At 42.7% G+C, this 16,720-nt stretch overlaps 1 protein-coding gene across 1 annotated transcript in view; it reads right to left on the bottom strand.

Moving 5' to 3' along the window:
- The window catches only part of jakmip1 (janus kinase and microtubule interacting protein 1), a gene marked incomplete at its 3' end in the record, with an annotated part of 30,862 nt that overhangs the window by 7,833 nt on the left and 6,309 nt on the right, over positions 1 to 16,720 (bottom strand). The window contains exons 2-7 of the mRNA XM_079250117.1: positions 5,952 to 6,254; positions 5,113 to 5,445; positions 4,495 to 4,656; positions 1,299 to 1,511; positions 491 to 604; positions 106 to 252 (exon numbers count right to left, since the gene is read on the bottom strand). Coding sequence (XP_079106243.1) covers positions 106 to 252; positions 491 to 604; positions 1,299 to 1,511; positions 4,495 to 4,656; positions 5,113 to 5,445; positions 5,952 to 6,107 — 1,125 coding nt within the window. The 5' untranslated portion in view covers positions 6,108 to 6,254. The remainder of the gene's footprint in view (positions 1 to 105; positions 253 to 490; positions 605 to 1,298; positions 1,512 to 4,494; positions 4,657 to 5,112; positions 5,446 to 5,951; positions 6,255 to 16,720) is intronic.

The raw sequence follows: 16,720 nt of genomic DNA, 5'->3' as shown, positions 1-16,720 counted from the left end.
AAAACCAAAATCTTTATTGTCACCTACATCTGGCTGAACTAGGGTTATACAACAAAAATATGAATGAAGTGAGACATATCAGAGTGGGGGGGACTGGTATCTCACCATTTCTGCATTCTCACGACTCAAGTTCTTGAGTTTTTCCTCCATGCGCTGTAATGTTTGCAAAAGGTCATCATTTTTCTTTGACAGCCTCTTATTTTTCTCAAACATGGGCTTCATCTGGCTCTCCGCTTCTCGCACCCGCTTCAGCTGAACAGAGGAAGGAAACAGGAAGAGGAAACATGTAATCTTAAGTCTTGACCTTTGGTAACAAAGAATTTCCAGATAATGCAGAAGATGTATGCTCACGGCTTAATGTTTAATACACCTTTCAAAACGATGCGTCTTCATTTTTATGCGCAAGTTTGTGCTATTTATTAAATAGTGTGTACAATTTGTATTGTAAGCATTATGATCAATGTTGTGTTAATATTTGTATACTCCTCACTAGTTCATTCCTCTCATCTGCCAGCAGTGCATTTCTGTCCTCCAGCTTCCTTATGACCGAGTGGAGTTCTGCGATCTTCAGCTGAAACCTCCTCATGTCACGCTCCTCCACCTCCTGTTGGGCAGGGGGGAGAGGAGAGGAGGAGGAAGACATAAACTAAAAAGGATAACATGCAGGCAGGTCATGGAGATGGATGGAAAAGAGGAGGATGGAAGACAAGTTGATGTTTAAAGAGTGGACGTGGACGTGCAAGACATACAGGAATCATGTTCTAAACATGAACAACGTTCCTCTGTGTCATCAGGTGAAGAAAGTGTACTCAACAGGCTGAAGTAGCCCTTTAATATTAACTCTGTGTGGTTGGGATCATTCGATAAAAAACTTCAAAAGATAATACTCAGTTTTACTTTCAGAGATATCAGAAATACGCAAACTCCACTGTTCCTGTTTGACAATGAGTGTCAGAACCCACGTACCTGCTCAATACACACATTGCATTGTTTGTTTTACATCCATTTCTAGGTGTTATGATTCTTCAACTATTTTTACTAGATACTTGTAGTACTTTGTATTCTTTGTATGAAATGAACACAACAGAGTATTTAAAAATAAAATAAGGAAAGGAAAACGCATCAGCCATCCAAATAATAAGGAACTAAAATATCAATGTACACACATTTACATCTTGAATTTGGTCTTGATTCAGCACTTGAAATGTGTGTGTTTAAGAGCTCATGTGCTTCAAAGTGCATAGAGGTATTTTCACGCACATACACAGATATCTGTATATGTATATGTCTGTGTGTACCTGATTGTTGAGCAGGTCTTGGTTTTCTCCCAGTCCAGGCACCGCTTCCCTCTTGGGGCTGCCGTGGTTGTGTCGCTCAGCCTCTCGCACCTGACCCAGCTGCTCATCCAAGGCTTCCTTCTGGAGCTGAAGTTTCTGGGCATAGCCAGCCTGCATCCCCAGCTCCCTCTCCAGGGCGCATACCACCCGGTCCTTTGCCTTCAACTCATCCATCTACAGGAGGGGAGGACAGGGAAAGGATGTACTGAGTGAGTGAATCAAAGTTTGATCAAATTCAATATTTTTAATCACATTGATACCTTTAAAACTATTTGTGATAATGCAGAGTGCAGATTTCTGAAACCTGGTTTGTTCACCAGTGTACTGTATGGTATAAATAAGTACAATGTCAAATTAAAAATTTGACTTCAGTTTCAAGATTGTTTACATCTTCACTTTCAAAAACACTTTCCTTTGATGACCAAGAGACTTAGATTTTAAACATTGTGCTTCAGCTGTGATTAATTTAAGGAGCTTTCTTCCTGCTTGGAATTCATGCAATTCTCTCTGGCATTGTTGCCACTTCTGCTTCCATCCGTATTTTGTTCTTCAACACCGGTATTTCCTGCATCTCCTGCTCTTTATCTGTCAACTGAGCGTCATTATTTTAGATTCCTCGCTCAAACATTCCTTAACTAACAATAATGCCAGTTATTTTTGTGGGCCTGTTTGCACTTAGGTTAATGAGTAACTCAAGAAATCATACAGGCTTTTTTTTATGCCTGATAAGCACCACATGGTAAATATCAATTCCCAACATACACTGCAGCAGTTAGCCTCTAACCTCCATAAAACATCAGTGAGATAGGATCTGAGCAGCAGCTAAACTTCAGGAACTGGAAAACAGATGTTGACATACAAGGACTCTTTGTGATATTACATTGCAGTCATGACCGACGTGGACATTAAACTGATTTGCTGGGTTTGAACTAAGCCACGACATCACTACATGGATCATGGAAGTTTAAGATTTACATATTCATTAAAGAGTACCTTTACTAATTAAATACTTAAAGTAATTTTATTTCACCAAGATTAATATTGCAATTTGTTGATTGTTTTGTTAAACAGATCTGCCACATTGATACCTGAAAATTTTACCTGGCTTACCTAGTAAAATAACTTTTAGGAAAGATTTTGTTGTCCTGTTTGGGCTTTTGTGGGTTTAGTTTGAATGTTCTCCATGTGCGGTTTTCTGTCAAGTTCCTCTCACAGTCTAAAAACAAGTCTGTATGGTTTACTGGTGATTGTAGACCAGCACGTGTGCACGCATGTATTCAATTGTCTGGCTTTTCCTGCGTTTGCCCTGAGCACTGTCACCCGTAAGACTGAAAAAGCTCCAGCCTTCACCGTCCTCAAAGGATAAAAGATGTATGGCTAGTAGATAAATGGAACTTCTAAAAAATATCATGGAGTCTTAAGTACAAAGTGTATAGTATAGTTTATTTAGTAAAATTTATGTAAATATAAATACACTGCTCAAATAAATAAAGGGAAAACTAAAGTAAAACACAGTAAATCTGAATGAAAGAAATATTATTAAATACTTTGTTCTTTCCATAGCTGAATATGCTGACAGCAAAAAACAATATCAATGAAAATCAAACGTATCAATCCATGGAGGTCTGGAGTTTTACTCAAAATTAAAGTAAAAAAACACACTACAGGCTGATCCAACTTTGATGTAATGTCCTTTAAACAAGTCAAAATGAGGCTCAGTAGTGTGTGTTTGCTCCCCGTGCCTGTGTGACCTCCCTCACAACGTCTGGGCATGCTCCTGATGAGGCGGCGGATGTTCTCCTGAAGGATCTCCTCCCAGACCTGGACTAAAGCATCCGCCAACTCCTGGACAGTCTGTGGTGCAAATTGGCGTTGGTGGATGGAGCGAGACATGATGTCCCAGATGTGCTCAGTTGAATTCAGGTCTGGGGAACGGGGGGGCCAGTCCATAACATCAATGCCTTCATGTTGCAGGAACTGCTGACACAATCCAGCCACATGAGGTCTAGCATTGTCTTGCATTTAGAGGAACCCAGGGCCAACCACACCAGCATATGGTCCCACAAGGGCTCTGAGGATCTCATCTCGGTACCTAATGGCAGTCAGGCTACCTCTGGCGAGCACATGGAGGGCTGTGTGTCCCTCCAAAGAAATGCCTCCACACACCATTACTGACCCACTGCCAAACTGGTCATGCTGGAGGATGTTGCAGACAGTAGAATGTTCTCCACAGTGTTTCCAGACTCTGTCACGTCTGTCACATGTCCTCAGTGTGAACCTGCTTTCATCTGGGAAGAGCACAGGGTGCCAGTGGAGAATTTGCCAATCCTGGTGTTTTCTGGCAAATGCCAAACGTCCTGCATGGTGTTGGGCTGTTAGCACAACCCCCACCTGTGGACGTCGGGCCCTCATATCACCCTCATGGAGTCTGTTTCTGACTGTTTGAGCAGACACATGCAAATTTGTGGTCTGCTGGAACTCATTTTGCAGGACTCTGGCAGTGCTCCTCCTGTTCCTCCTCCACGTCTCCTGATGTACTGGCCTGTCTCCTGGTAGCGCCTCCATGCTCTGGACACTACGCTGACAGACACAGCAAACCTTCTTGCCACAGCTTGCATTGATGTGCCATCCCGGATGAGCTGCACTACCTGAGCCCCTAGTGTGGGTTTTAGACATGCTACCTCTGAAGTGAAAGCACCACCAGCATTCAAAAGTGTCCAAACCAGAAAGCATCGGAACGGAGAAGTGGTCTGTGGTCACCACCTGCAGAACCACTCCTTTATTGGGTGTGTCTTGCCAATTGCCTATAATTTTCATCTGTTGTCTATTCCATTTGCACAACAGCATGTGAAATTGATTGTCAATCAGTGTTGCTTCCTAAGTGGACAATTCGATTTCACAGAAGTGTAGTTGACTTGGAGTTACATTGTGTTGTCTAAGTTTTTTTTTTTTTTTTTAGCAATATATATATATATATATATATATATATATATATATATATATATATATATATATATAGAGAGAGAGAGAGAGAGAGAGAGAGAGAGAGAGAGAGAGAGAGAGAGAGAGAGAGAGAGAGAGAGAGAGAGAGAGAGAGAGAGAGAAAGCCACACATGACGTCAGTAGACTATGCTATCCTGGCTTTATGAAGTCTTACCAGTCGCCGGATATCTTTCTCACAGTCTCGTTTAATGCGATGCACCTCATCCTGGTGCTGTTGGTAGGCTGTGCGGAGATCAGCTGCTTTGGCTTTATCAGCTTGAAGAGCATTTGCCAGCGCCTCCTCAGCCTGCTTTCTACCTATTTTCTGCTCCTGAATCTGAAATGAAGACATGTGCACACACAATTATATAAAGACAACAACAAAAAAACCAACATAAGTAACGTGGAATTCATGTTTTTGCCAGTACATATCATCCTATATAAAACAACATTAATGGTGCATGCTGTTTGTCTGGGAAGGCTACAGTGAAACAATAGCTTGGCAACAGACCTTTCCACCCTGCTTCCTGTTTTTCAGCAGCAAATTTACAAAGGTGTAGTTCAGCATGAATCTAGTCATATGCACACACAGCATGATTTACTTATTCAAAAGGAAAAAGTGTCTTCATAATAGCAACCCAAAGTTACTCTCGAAAACATCTGGTTTTCAATCATCCAGTTATTTTATGTGAACTTAAATCTAATGTAAATGTCAGAAAATGATTTCCTGAAGTACATGCAGAATAAAGACATAAGAAGCCCTTCCATCACTCATACCCATGATAAAACTTACCTCCTGCTGTAACTTTAGTCTCTCCCCATCAAAAGCTCTCCTAGCCTCCTCCCGAGCCTCTCCAAGCAGAGCATTTTTGAGCTTGTCAGCTGCCCCATCTCTCAGAGCGTTGACAAGACCCTGAAGTCTCTGCACCTCTGTATCCCGGATCTTGATGGCACGGGCCAGCTCAGCTTCATGTTGCCGTGCCAGGGTCTCACGGGCAGCTGTGATCTCACGCAGCTTTTCTTCATGGAGCTTGGCACGCAGGTCAGTAAGGGCTACAGCATGCTTGTGTTGTTCAAGCTCACGAGCCTGCCGCTGCTCCTGGAGACGTTCACGGAGCTTACAGACCTGAATGTAGACCATGCAAAAAAAAAAAAAAAGGCCATTGATGTTGAGTGAGCATCAATATAAAGTATCTATATACACTTGTAGTTTAGCAGCACATAGACAGCATTAAGGAGACAAGCCTGAAAACTATAGAATAAATAAAATGTTGACTGTCCATGTGGTAATAAAAATATGTACATCATTAAGTATTAGAAGGCTTTATTAATGAGAAACATTTTTATAAAGTTCTTTACTCACAACCCAACTTAATATACTCCATAGAACTGTATTTTTGCATCAGTAAGATAATACCGTGATCAGTTTTCCCAGCTCCTATCACAGATATGACCACTTTAAAGGTATACTTGAACAAATTATGTGTAACTAACACGTATAATCACCTAAAATCTTCCTTACACTCCTCCCTTTTTCTGTTTTGATTAAATTCTGAGTACCTGACTATGCTTCCTCTTATGAGGTAATCAGTATTGTGCTTAAATCTTCTACTTCTAACCCTTCCTTCTCACCTTGCCACGTTCCTGCTGCAGCTCAATCTGAATGTCCATGAGTCTGCTCCGAAGTTCCTCATTGGTGGCCTGCGCCGAATCAGCCATCACCTCTGTTTTCTCCGGCTTCCTTCCCTTCTTAGGGGGTTGGGCCGATGGGGGTATGGTTGATGACATAGCACTTTAACTGTCCTGCTAGGACAGACATGGAGGGCACGATGTGGCAAAACAGAGGAGAGTGTCAGTCGCTTCTCCTCCTCCCTCTAAGTACCTGCAGCATCATCATGGCCACATTAACATCTACATCATGGTTGTTGGAATTTTCTGTTTGAGAGAGAAAGACACAGAGAGAGAAGATAGGTGAGTCAGTGTTTAAAAACTGGGTTATTTCTAGCGGGGGGCACGTCACATGACTAACCACAGCCTGGGAAAACAGGCTATTTTGAGAATAGAAATTTACACTCTCCTCTGTCACCCTCTCCCATTTATATTCACATAAGCCATCTATCATCATTCTCTCTAACTCCCTGGGCTGCATTTAGAGGGTCCATAGTGCATGAAAAGGTGTCTGGCCACCATAGTTTCCATTTCTTCTCAGTAGAATATCTCCAGGTCGGTCTTTATTGTTTTTTTACTAAAAAGAAAAAAAACTTAAAGAACATCTTTCAGTTTGACAAGTTTTGACACTTCTCTGTCAAGCAATCCTTATCGTCTGTTTTAATGCAGACTTCAAGCATTTTCTTTCCAATATGACTTAGTATGAAATCTAAATCAACCATTTTTTACATTTTTACGTGCACAAAATTTCTTCAGTTGGGTTACGGTTGTAATCGGACTCATACAGTTCGTCTGATCATGATGTCCATTTACATTTGACTGGAATAAATCATCTTGGCATACGAAGATTAGCACCACTGTCTGACATTCTGGAAAGAATAGTAGAAGAACAAAATGTAATATCAGGTGTAAACGAGCAACAGTGCGTGGACATATTTATGTACCAATTTCAGTTTCTCTCCTCTTTATAATTTCAAATTCCTTTAAAATATCGAGCAACGCATTTCTGTCACATACCGATCAGTTGTTTTGCTCTTGCCATGTCTTCCACTAGATGCAACTTTACTAAGTACAGCAAACTGTGCAAAAAAAAAAAATGTGGCGGAAGTAACATGCAGGTGCAGCCCAAACAATTTCTACTGGACATTTGCAATATTTGTTTTCACACATTCAGAACAATTGGCAAAACCCACTCATCTTATCAAAGCAAAATTTTAAAACAAAACAAATCTTACCATTGGTAAGTTCACATAAGGTTTTTTTTTATTGCAATCAGGGTTTTAATGTAAATCCTTATGAGCATGTCAATAAGGCTGCTGGCAGTTTGCTATGACTGTGTCCCAGCTAAAGGTCATTGATTTGGGCTTTTTATTGTTGTTGTTGTTATTCTTTCCCCTTATTTAATGCATAAATTTTTACAAACTTTCTTTATATTTTTGTTCACAACTGCTGTACAATTTACTGCCTAGGCACTTATATTTCAATGTCTAAATTCTTATTTATTACATCACAAAATGGTAATCCTGTCAAGAGTAATTCAGTCAAACATGCTGTTTTGTTGTTGGTTTTAAAAGTAAAACATTTATTTTTTATTATTTTTCATTATGCATTTATTTCAGTTATGTTTGAGTTGGGAAATTTCCAGCTACTGCTGAAATCCGCTTAACCGGTATAATACACAGATTTTCATTTGTGCAGACAGAAACGACCCAGAGTTAATATCTTCAGACTAAAAAGACATTTCCAGTTGTTTTTTCTTTTTTGTTCACTTCTAATTCTTTACATCATTATTTATGGATTCATTATACCAACCATTCTGGAATCAATAAAACTTTTTAAAGCAAAACGATTTCGGACATTTGTGCATTTTCCTTTTTTGAAAAAATAAAAAATCACAATGTATCATAAATTGCAGAAAAAAAATATATTGGAAAGTCATTTTTTCCAACAATGCACTGGCTCCTGTCAAATGCATTACTCTTTCAGGTAGAAATATCTTGAGTCAACTCACTCGCTGACACCATGCAGAAGCTGTATGCATTTTTGTTATTTTAACCTTCTAATACATCTGTTAGCACCAAAGACAATATAAAAAAAGATGGATGTAGCCTCCGTGACGTTACCCATAGGTTTCTGAAGAGCTGAATTGAAGCTCGGTGGGCGGTTCCTACGATCGCCATCTTGGCAGGGGCGAGCGTGTCGTCTTTCAAATACAAATATGGGGAAAGAGGTGGAGCTGAAAGGTGGGCTGTGAGCATCATGGTGGATGATTGATATCAAGCAAACTCCAAGCAGCCTGTAGCAAAGAGCTTACCGAGCTAACTCATAGATAATAGGAGCTAACCAGCTAACGGAGGTAAACGGGCTAAAGCTAAGTCTTGTTGTAAACTCTGGTTGTAAACATGTTTATTTCTACTGTGAAGTTGGTCTTTTTAACATGGGAGTCTATGGGGATTGTGGTGGAAAATACTCTGGTCTTGAGAAGTTGTAATACATCTAAGAGTCAACTGTCTTCTTACAATGAACATTTTATTATAAACTAATACAAGCACACGCTGGAGCTTGGAGAGAGAACTCTCTCTGCAGATGCTGAAGTAACACCCGATTATAAACCATGCTTAACTCCTCCTAGTAGCTGGGCAGAGCATATGAAACAATCATTCTCTCCTCCGAAGCTAAACTGAGCTCACTAAGCATCAATCACTCACTATATTACTTTATTACCTTTAACCTCTAACCTTTAGACAACTGGTCAACCAAGCAGTTGACAAAAACAGATGCCCTGCAGGAAACTCTTCCTGTCTCAGACTTTGTCTGCACATTCCAGGCAAGGATCATATAACTTAAAGAAAGCTTTGTGCATAGACACAAAACACAGCAGGATCACAGCAAATCAATGCATATATGTCTAATACTTAATACAAACCAAACTCATAACAATTTTCCCCAACACACTCCCTCCTCTTGGTCCTACAGGACCAACAATAAGAAGAGAAATTGTTATCAGAACGCAAAAATACATACAGAAGACAACATTCTCAAAACATCAGGAGCCTCATGCCTATAAGGTTGTAAAAGAATCTTTCAGAAATTACAATAGTGAGGAGCCATTTGCTTCAGCTTCAAAATCTGAGTCTAACAATAAATGTTTCTCAAATGTTGCTTGAGAGCGAAGGCTGGTCTTCAGGCGTGAGAGTAGACTATCTCACTTACCCACACAACCACAGGGATTATTCTGCCCTTTGTTGGGTGGTGCGTTATTCTTCTGTAATTTCAGACTGAAGCGCTTCAGGAGGTACAAGCAATCTGTAGTGCCAAGCAGCTCACTCTGCGACCTTTACCGCTGTCTGGGTCGTCAGGAAAACCTGAAATGGCCTAAACCATCGATGTTGGTTCCAGCGCTGATGTTTAAAGCTTCTTATCAGGACAAAATCTCCCGGCTGAAGTGAATAGAGCTGCGTAGATGCTGATTCATGAAGGGCAGCTTTCACCTGTGTGCAAATGCCTGAAAAGGGTTCTTATGAGGTTAGGACAGTATGTTAAAACATTACTTTCACACAGAGCTGTGTCTGAACAGGCAGCCTTGGAAGGAACCATGCCCACTTGGGTGAGGGTCCTGCAAAAAGAATCACAAAAAAGCCCATGTTTCCATGTTACGCATGCGCATGTACATCAGAACCAGAAAAATTACTTTTGGTCCAAGGAAGACCTGAAAAGAGAGCCAGAAGGAAATTTCCCCGTCTGCAACCTGTGGGAGGAAAACATTCAGGAAAATGGCATCCAGAAAGTCATTCATAAGAGAGCGCCAAAACATGGACTTGTTTTCAGCTAAAGAGTAAGCTCAAGTAAGCATGAGAACTGAGACGGGAGAGCTGCAGCCTCTCTGTCACAGTCAGAGCAAACAGCATCAAAAGGAAAATCAAGTCAGGGTCAACTAAAGGTCGGTCAGGGGCCAGGCCTGGGGGGTGCAGAGGATAGTCAGTTTAAGCTAAACAGTCATGGAGTAAAACATGAACAATACAAAGCAACAGTTAGGGCCACTCATTTATCTGGTAGGTAAGCATTCAAAGTAACCAAATTCATTTAATTACTTATTGCAAAGTTCCTATCAGGTCGTCTCATCTTAACCAACAACCAGAAAAAATCCTCTAGTACTGCATAGCAGAACATGTGTCAAACTGGACTCCCAGCAGTCTGACCAACACTTATCCATGCTGGAATCTCCTTTCTGATTTACTGCTCGTGTTGTTTATGTCATGTCTGCTAAATGACAGAAGCAGAACCACACTGAAGAATCTCTGCATATATTAAATAAAGCTCATTCAGAACTGTTGATTTAATCAGTAATGTAGTCTAGTTTAGTCTCATGTCTCTCAGACTCCAACAGACCCATTCAGGAGCAACACACACAAAACTGAGATCATAATAAGACTGGCTTTCTATTCCAAATATATTGTAAACATAAGCATAAGCATAAAGCAACAAGATGTAAACCCATCTTTAACAGCTGGACTTCAGGTACTGAACAGCCAGAGACCTTCAGGTCATAATAAAGCTGTTTGTTTTCTATCTACATTTGAACTTAAGCAGCATTTAGAAACAAACTTCTAATACTGATGGTAAAGCTGTTTTCATCTACAACAACACGACGCACACATGCACGTGCACACACCCACAGCAGCACTTCTTCCTTAATGATTTTAATGCAAAGAAAAGGCCAAGGCTAACTGTTTAGCATAGTTAGCTTAACTTTGGAAGTATCAATACTGTTACAAATAATCTGCCTCATATTCATGTTATTTTGAGGACATACAGGGCTTAAATGACTTGTTTGTTATTTTTATTAAGCGTGTTAACTAAGAGACTGGTCTGTTTACTGGCAGCCATCGCAAGAGTTGGTTCTACTCTTTAAACAAAAATCATCTGATGTGTATTTTAACCACTGAGCATGTCTGCTTTAATTCAAAATAATGAATTCAGATTAGGGATAAAACACCAGCTGTCAGCAAATAAAACACGGAGATTGTTGTACCTGTGTTGCATTCGCTGAAGTCGGGAAATTACAAAGCTACCTTCTTATTTAATGTCATATAGCGGCTTATTTTTTCTCTTTTGACATCTATTCTGTCTCAAACATTAAAAACTTAGTATTCATCACTTTTTTTTTTTTTTTTTTTTTTTTTGAAAAGGCGGCAGAATTTGACACCTTTATTTTGTTTTTTATAAGGCACAGCGTGCCAGAAGTCGACTAGTCTGTATGAACTGTTCAGCTTCCCTGCAGCAGAGCAGAGATGTCTGTGTCATTGTTCAGTTGCAGAAGTCTGCAGGAATGCAAAATTTTATGCATGCTCATAAATGTGGTATAAAGCTAAGCAGAAACAGTGAGTAAATGTTTGGTTGTAGGGCCTCATTTATTGGCCTGGCCTTGTGGATAATCATTCAGCTCGTATCACTCGATCTGCTCAGGAGTCAGACGCACCACAGCCACCATGCTCTCCTCCAATCAGCATACAATCAGAAATTCATGCCAGGAAGTGCCCGACACATGTTCATCAAAGCTTCCTGGTAGATAAATCAGATTCATATGTGTAATTAATTAAGAGTAACATGTAAAGGATCAGAAAGTAGGCAAAAGTTCAAGGAAGGAGATCCAGGTTTTCCACAGAGAACTGAGTGAACCCAACAGTCTTTCTGACAGAATCAGGGTGCAGCTTATTCCAGAAAACATCATCTGACTCTGTAGTCGGGGTGGGATTTGTGCTGAAAATCCCACAACTGAAACACAGTCTGAGGACAAGGAGGACCCATCACCTCCAGAGGTCAAAGGTGAAAATCCAGCTCAAATGTCCCCCATAGGAGCCATATCCACACTGTTCACAGTCACAACCAACAGGGCTCTGCCAGACCCTCTGGTTCTGGGATCCCCAGGCCCCATCAGCAGCGGCCGGGTCCATGCAGCCACATCTGCATATCAGGTTCTGCTCCAGGACTTAGAGCTGACACAGAAGGGAGGTGGAATGATGCTGTAGGTTGTAGGGACCGTTTCTGCTCCAGTCTCCTGACTGACCACGCGTGACACCCAGAACTCTACGGTGACCCGGATCAAGAACTCACTCTCCCCCAGCCCCTCCTCTGAATCCCCTCAGGCAGGACAGACAATTTTAGGACCCTGTGGACCAAGCTGCATGCTGACAAGGGTTTAGAAGGGAAAGCTGCAATGTGTCCAACACCATACAGCAGACGAGCTTTTGAGACTGAACCATTTGGTCATGTGGTGTATTTTCTTCTCCAGTAAGGGGAAAATAAAGATCATAGCCTCATAATTATAATAGTTTTCTTCTGAATCCTGAGGCAAACATATTATGTGGACCATGTTCTGTGCTGTGAACATCATGTAACTTGAACATTACATTGTAATTGTGTGTGTGAGACTATATTATCAGTGGATTCATAACTCAGTTCTCTCCTGGGAAAGCTGAACATGATCTTGCTAAGAAGATACACTTGTTCTGAGAACTTCTCTTCTTGCCGTTCGCTCACATTTAGCTAAAGTGAATTTATTGCAAGAGAAATTTACTCTAGCAAAGTTACGTTGGTTCACCATTCCTATTTTAAGGTCAAGAATTTTCTTTTTTTCCTAACATTATGCTTATTTTCAGCATCCTTCAGCTGCATTATTTATTTCCAGTTTATCTAGATTTATTTAGACATGCTAGGCATAAATTATTAATTGCAGTAGTAAAGGAATAAAAATCACCTTATGAATGTCTGAAAGGGAACAGACAGAAACCTAAGCTTATTGCCTACACAATGTATAGTAATTTAACATAGTAAGTTCCTAATACTATAAATCACATCTCTCACATTTCTGATTTTTCATTCTTAATATGTTGTTGCTCTTTAAAATGTTCTCAGGTGATAATAAAGAATACTTTTCCTTAGGAAAAGGTTCCACATTCATACAGGGAGTGGCTTTTATGCTCTTATAAAAGCTTTAGGAAGAAAAGCACAAGCAGCTATTTTACACAGGATTTATATGTTTGTTTCTGCCTAACATGCTATGACATCATCTCCTTCAGTGAGCAGAAGGCATTTAATGAACACACTCTTTTCCTCACTTCCTTCTCTCATACATTTTTTGTTGTTTGTTTTTTTTTTTTCTTTGTTTTTTTTTTTTTTCTTACTGCAGTAAATTAGATTTTACACAAACAATTCACTTCAACAGTTGGATGAATGCATGTGAATGGGTCGTGCCCCCACGTTTGTCTACCCCCACACAAGCTTCTAGGCTCTCCTGCGAGAGTCCGGTGTGGCTTCACAAGACGTGGTTTTAATTCTCCACACAATCAGTCCAATCAAGTTTAACACAGGAAATTTTACACAACCACCCCAGTTTCCCCTCACATGAAGACAGAGATTTCAACTTCTTAATGGTGCTGTACATCAACCTCCTACTGCAAAGGAACTAGTTCTGTTTGCAGCGGATGTACACAGAGGGTCAATCCCACACCTTTGTAGAATTATCAGGCAAAACTCTCAATGTCTCCAGAAACCAGCCCACACAGTTTCTTCTCTGTTCCTCCTCACTCAAGATGGCTTTCCTCTCAATTTTCTAACTCAAGGTTGGCCTGGTCTTGCTTCTCGAGCTCACAGGACTTACTGACTAATTTACTGGTCTCGGTCTTGTAACTCACAAGATTTACTGGTCTGGTCTTGCTACGTCTAGCTCACAGCACTTACGACTTGGTCTTGTTACTCACGATTTTTAACTTAAACTTTAACTTAAACTTAACTTAAACTCACAGGATTTTATTTATGACGTCAACCTGATCTCGTCTTAAGTTATTCTCTTATCCCTTGAGTTATTCTTTCGATGAGGAGGTGAGGAGGAGAATCCCTGTCACAATGAGAATAATGAAGACAATTGACCACAAAACAGAAAAATATTGTGATTATTAATTAAGATATTGATTATTAATTTGTGATAAATTTCTAGTAATGTTTGACTCCAGTTTGAGTCTAAAAATTAATATAAATTTAGAATAACACTTCTCACCATTGTCTTTTCACACTGGTTCAGAAGGAGTCCTGGCGTAGTCGACCACGGGTGGGAGAAAGACGTCCTGTCCTCTGAAATTCTCTAATTGAGGTTCTTAGGATGAATCTGTGGATTCAGGTGGCCAACCCGTCTATCCCCAACCTGGGCGGACTGACGCAGGATCCCGAGACGAGCCCCCAAAAACTGTGGTGGAAAATACTCTGGTCTTGAGAAGTTGTAATACATCTAAGAGTCAACTGTCTTCTTACAATGAACATTTTATTATAAACTAATACAAGCACACGCTGGAGCTTGGAGAGAGAACTCTCTCTGCAGATGCTGAAGTAACACCCGATTATAAACCATGCTTAACTCCTCCTAGTAGCTGGGCAGAGCATATGAAACAATCATTCTCTCCTCCGAAGCTAAACTGAGCTCACTAAGCATCAATCACTCACTATATTACTTTATTACCTTTAACCTCTAACCTTTAGACAACTGGTCAACCAAGCAGTTGACAAAAACAGATGCCCTGCAGGAAACTCTTCCTGTCTCAGACTTTGTCTGCACATTCCAGGCAAGGATCATATAACTTAAAGAAAGCTTTGTGCATAGACACAAAACACAGCAGGATCACAGCAAATCAATGCATATATGTCTAATACTTAATACAAACCAAACTCATAACAATTTTCCCCAACAGGATTTGCTCTGTTTTGGAGCCAGCCCCTAGTGGATGAAGGGGGAACTGCAGTTTTATGCATTTCTGCATAGGCTTCACATTTCTGCCTCTCCCTGAGCCGTCACCTTATCGTGGTGGAGGGGTTTGTGCGTCCCGAAGATCCTAGCAGCTATGTTGTCGGGGGCTTTATGCCCCTGGTAGGGTCACCCATGGCAAACAGGTGTCTAGGGGAGGGACCAGACCAAGCACGGCTCATAGACCCCTATGATGACGACCAACCTGAGCATGAATGTTCCCTTGCCCGGACGCGGGTTACCGGGACCCCCCTCTGGAGCCAGGCCTGGAGGCGGGGTACGAGAGCGAGCGTCTGGTGGCCGGGCCTTCGCCCATGGGGCCCGGTCGGGCTCAGCCCGAAAGGGTTACATGGGCCCCACCTCCCGTGGGCTCACCATCTGCGGGAGGAGCCGTAGGGGTCGGGTGCAATGTGAGCTGGGCGGCAGCAAGGGGCGGGGACCCTGGCGGTCCGATCCCCGGCTGCAGAAGCTGGCTCTAGGGACGTGGAACGTCACCTCTCTGGTGGGGAAGGAGCCTGAGCTTGTGCGCGAGGTTGAGCGGTTCCGACTAGATATAGTTGGACTCACCTCGACGCATGGCTTGGGCTCTGGAACCAGTACCCTCGAGAGGGGCTGGACCTTCTTCCACTCTGGAGTTGCTCATGGTGAGAGGCGCCGAGCAGGTGTGGGCATTCTCATCAGCCCCCAGCTTGGTGCCTGCGCGTTGGGGTTTACCCCGGTGGATGAAAGGGTAGTTTCCCTCCGCCTCCGGGTGGGGGGACGGGTCCTGACTGTTGTCTGTGCTTATGCACCGAACAGCAGTTCAGAGTACCCACCCTTTCTGGAGTCCTTGGAGGGAGTGCTGGAGGGTGCTCCTTCTGGGGACTCCATTGTTCTGCTGGGGGACTTCAATGCTCACGTGGGCAATGACAGTGAGACCTGGAGGGGAGTGATTGGGAGGCATGGTCCCCCCCCTCTGAACCCAAATGGTGTTTTGTTATTGGACTTCTGTGCTCGTCATGGATTGTCTATAACGAACACCATGTTCCAGCATAAGAGTGTCCATATGTACACCTGGCATCAGGATTCCCTGGGCCGCAGTTCAATGATCGACTTTGTAGTCGTATCGTCGGACCTGCGGCCACATGCCTTGGACACTCGGGTGAAGAGGGAGGCGGAGCTGTCAACTGATCACCACCTGGTGGTGAGTTGGCTCAGATGGTGGGGGAGGAAGCCGGTCAGAGCTGGCAGGCCCAAACGTGTTGTGAGGGTCTGCTGGGAACGTCTGGCTGAGTCCCCTGTCAGAGCGAGCTTCAACTCCCACCTTCAGCAGAGCTTCGAACATGGTCCGAATGGGCTGTGTTCCGTGCCTCTATTGCTGAGGCGGCCGGCCGGAGCTGTGGCTGTAAGGTAGTTTGTGCCTGTCGTGGCGGTAATCCCAGGACTCGTTGGTGGACACCAGCAGTGAGGGATGCCGTCAAGCTGAAGAAGGAGTCCTATCGGGCCTTCTTGGCCTGTGGGACTCTGGAGGCAGCTGATGGATACCAGCGGGCTAAGCGGCATGCGGCTTCGGCCGTTGTCGAGGCAAAAATTCAGGCATGGGAGGAGTTCGGCGAGGCCATGGAGAAAGACTTCCGGACGGCTTCGAGGAGATTCTGGTCCACCATCCGGCGGCTCAGGAGGGGGAAGCAGTGCTCCATCAATACTGTGTACAGCGGAGGTGGGGAGCTGCTGACCTCAACTCGGGACGTTGTGGGTCGGTGGAGGGAATACTTCGAAGACCTCCTCAATCCTACCAACACGTCTTCCCATGAGGGAGCAGAGCTGGTGGACTCAGGGGTGGACTCTCCTATCTCTGGGGCTGAAGTCGCTGAGGTGGTCAAAAAGCTCCTTGGCGGCAAGGCCCCGGGGGTGGATGAGATCCGCCTGGAGTTCCTTAAGGCTCTGGATGCTGTGGGGC

The sequence above is a fragment of the Telmatherina bonti genome, assembly GCF_933228915.1.
Source record: "Telmatherina bonti genome assembly, chromosome: 12".
NCBI lineage: Eukaryota > Metazoa > Chordata > Actinopteri > Atheriniformes > Telmatherinidae > Telmatherina > Telmatherina bonti.
This window is presented reverse-complemented; position numbering and strand designations above follow the sequence as displayed.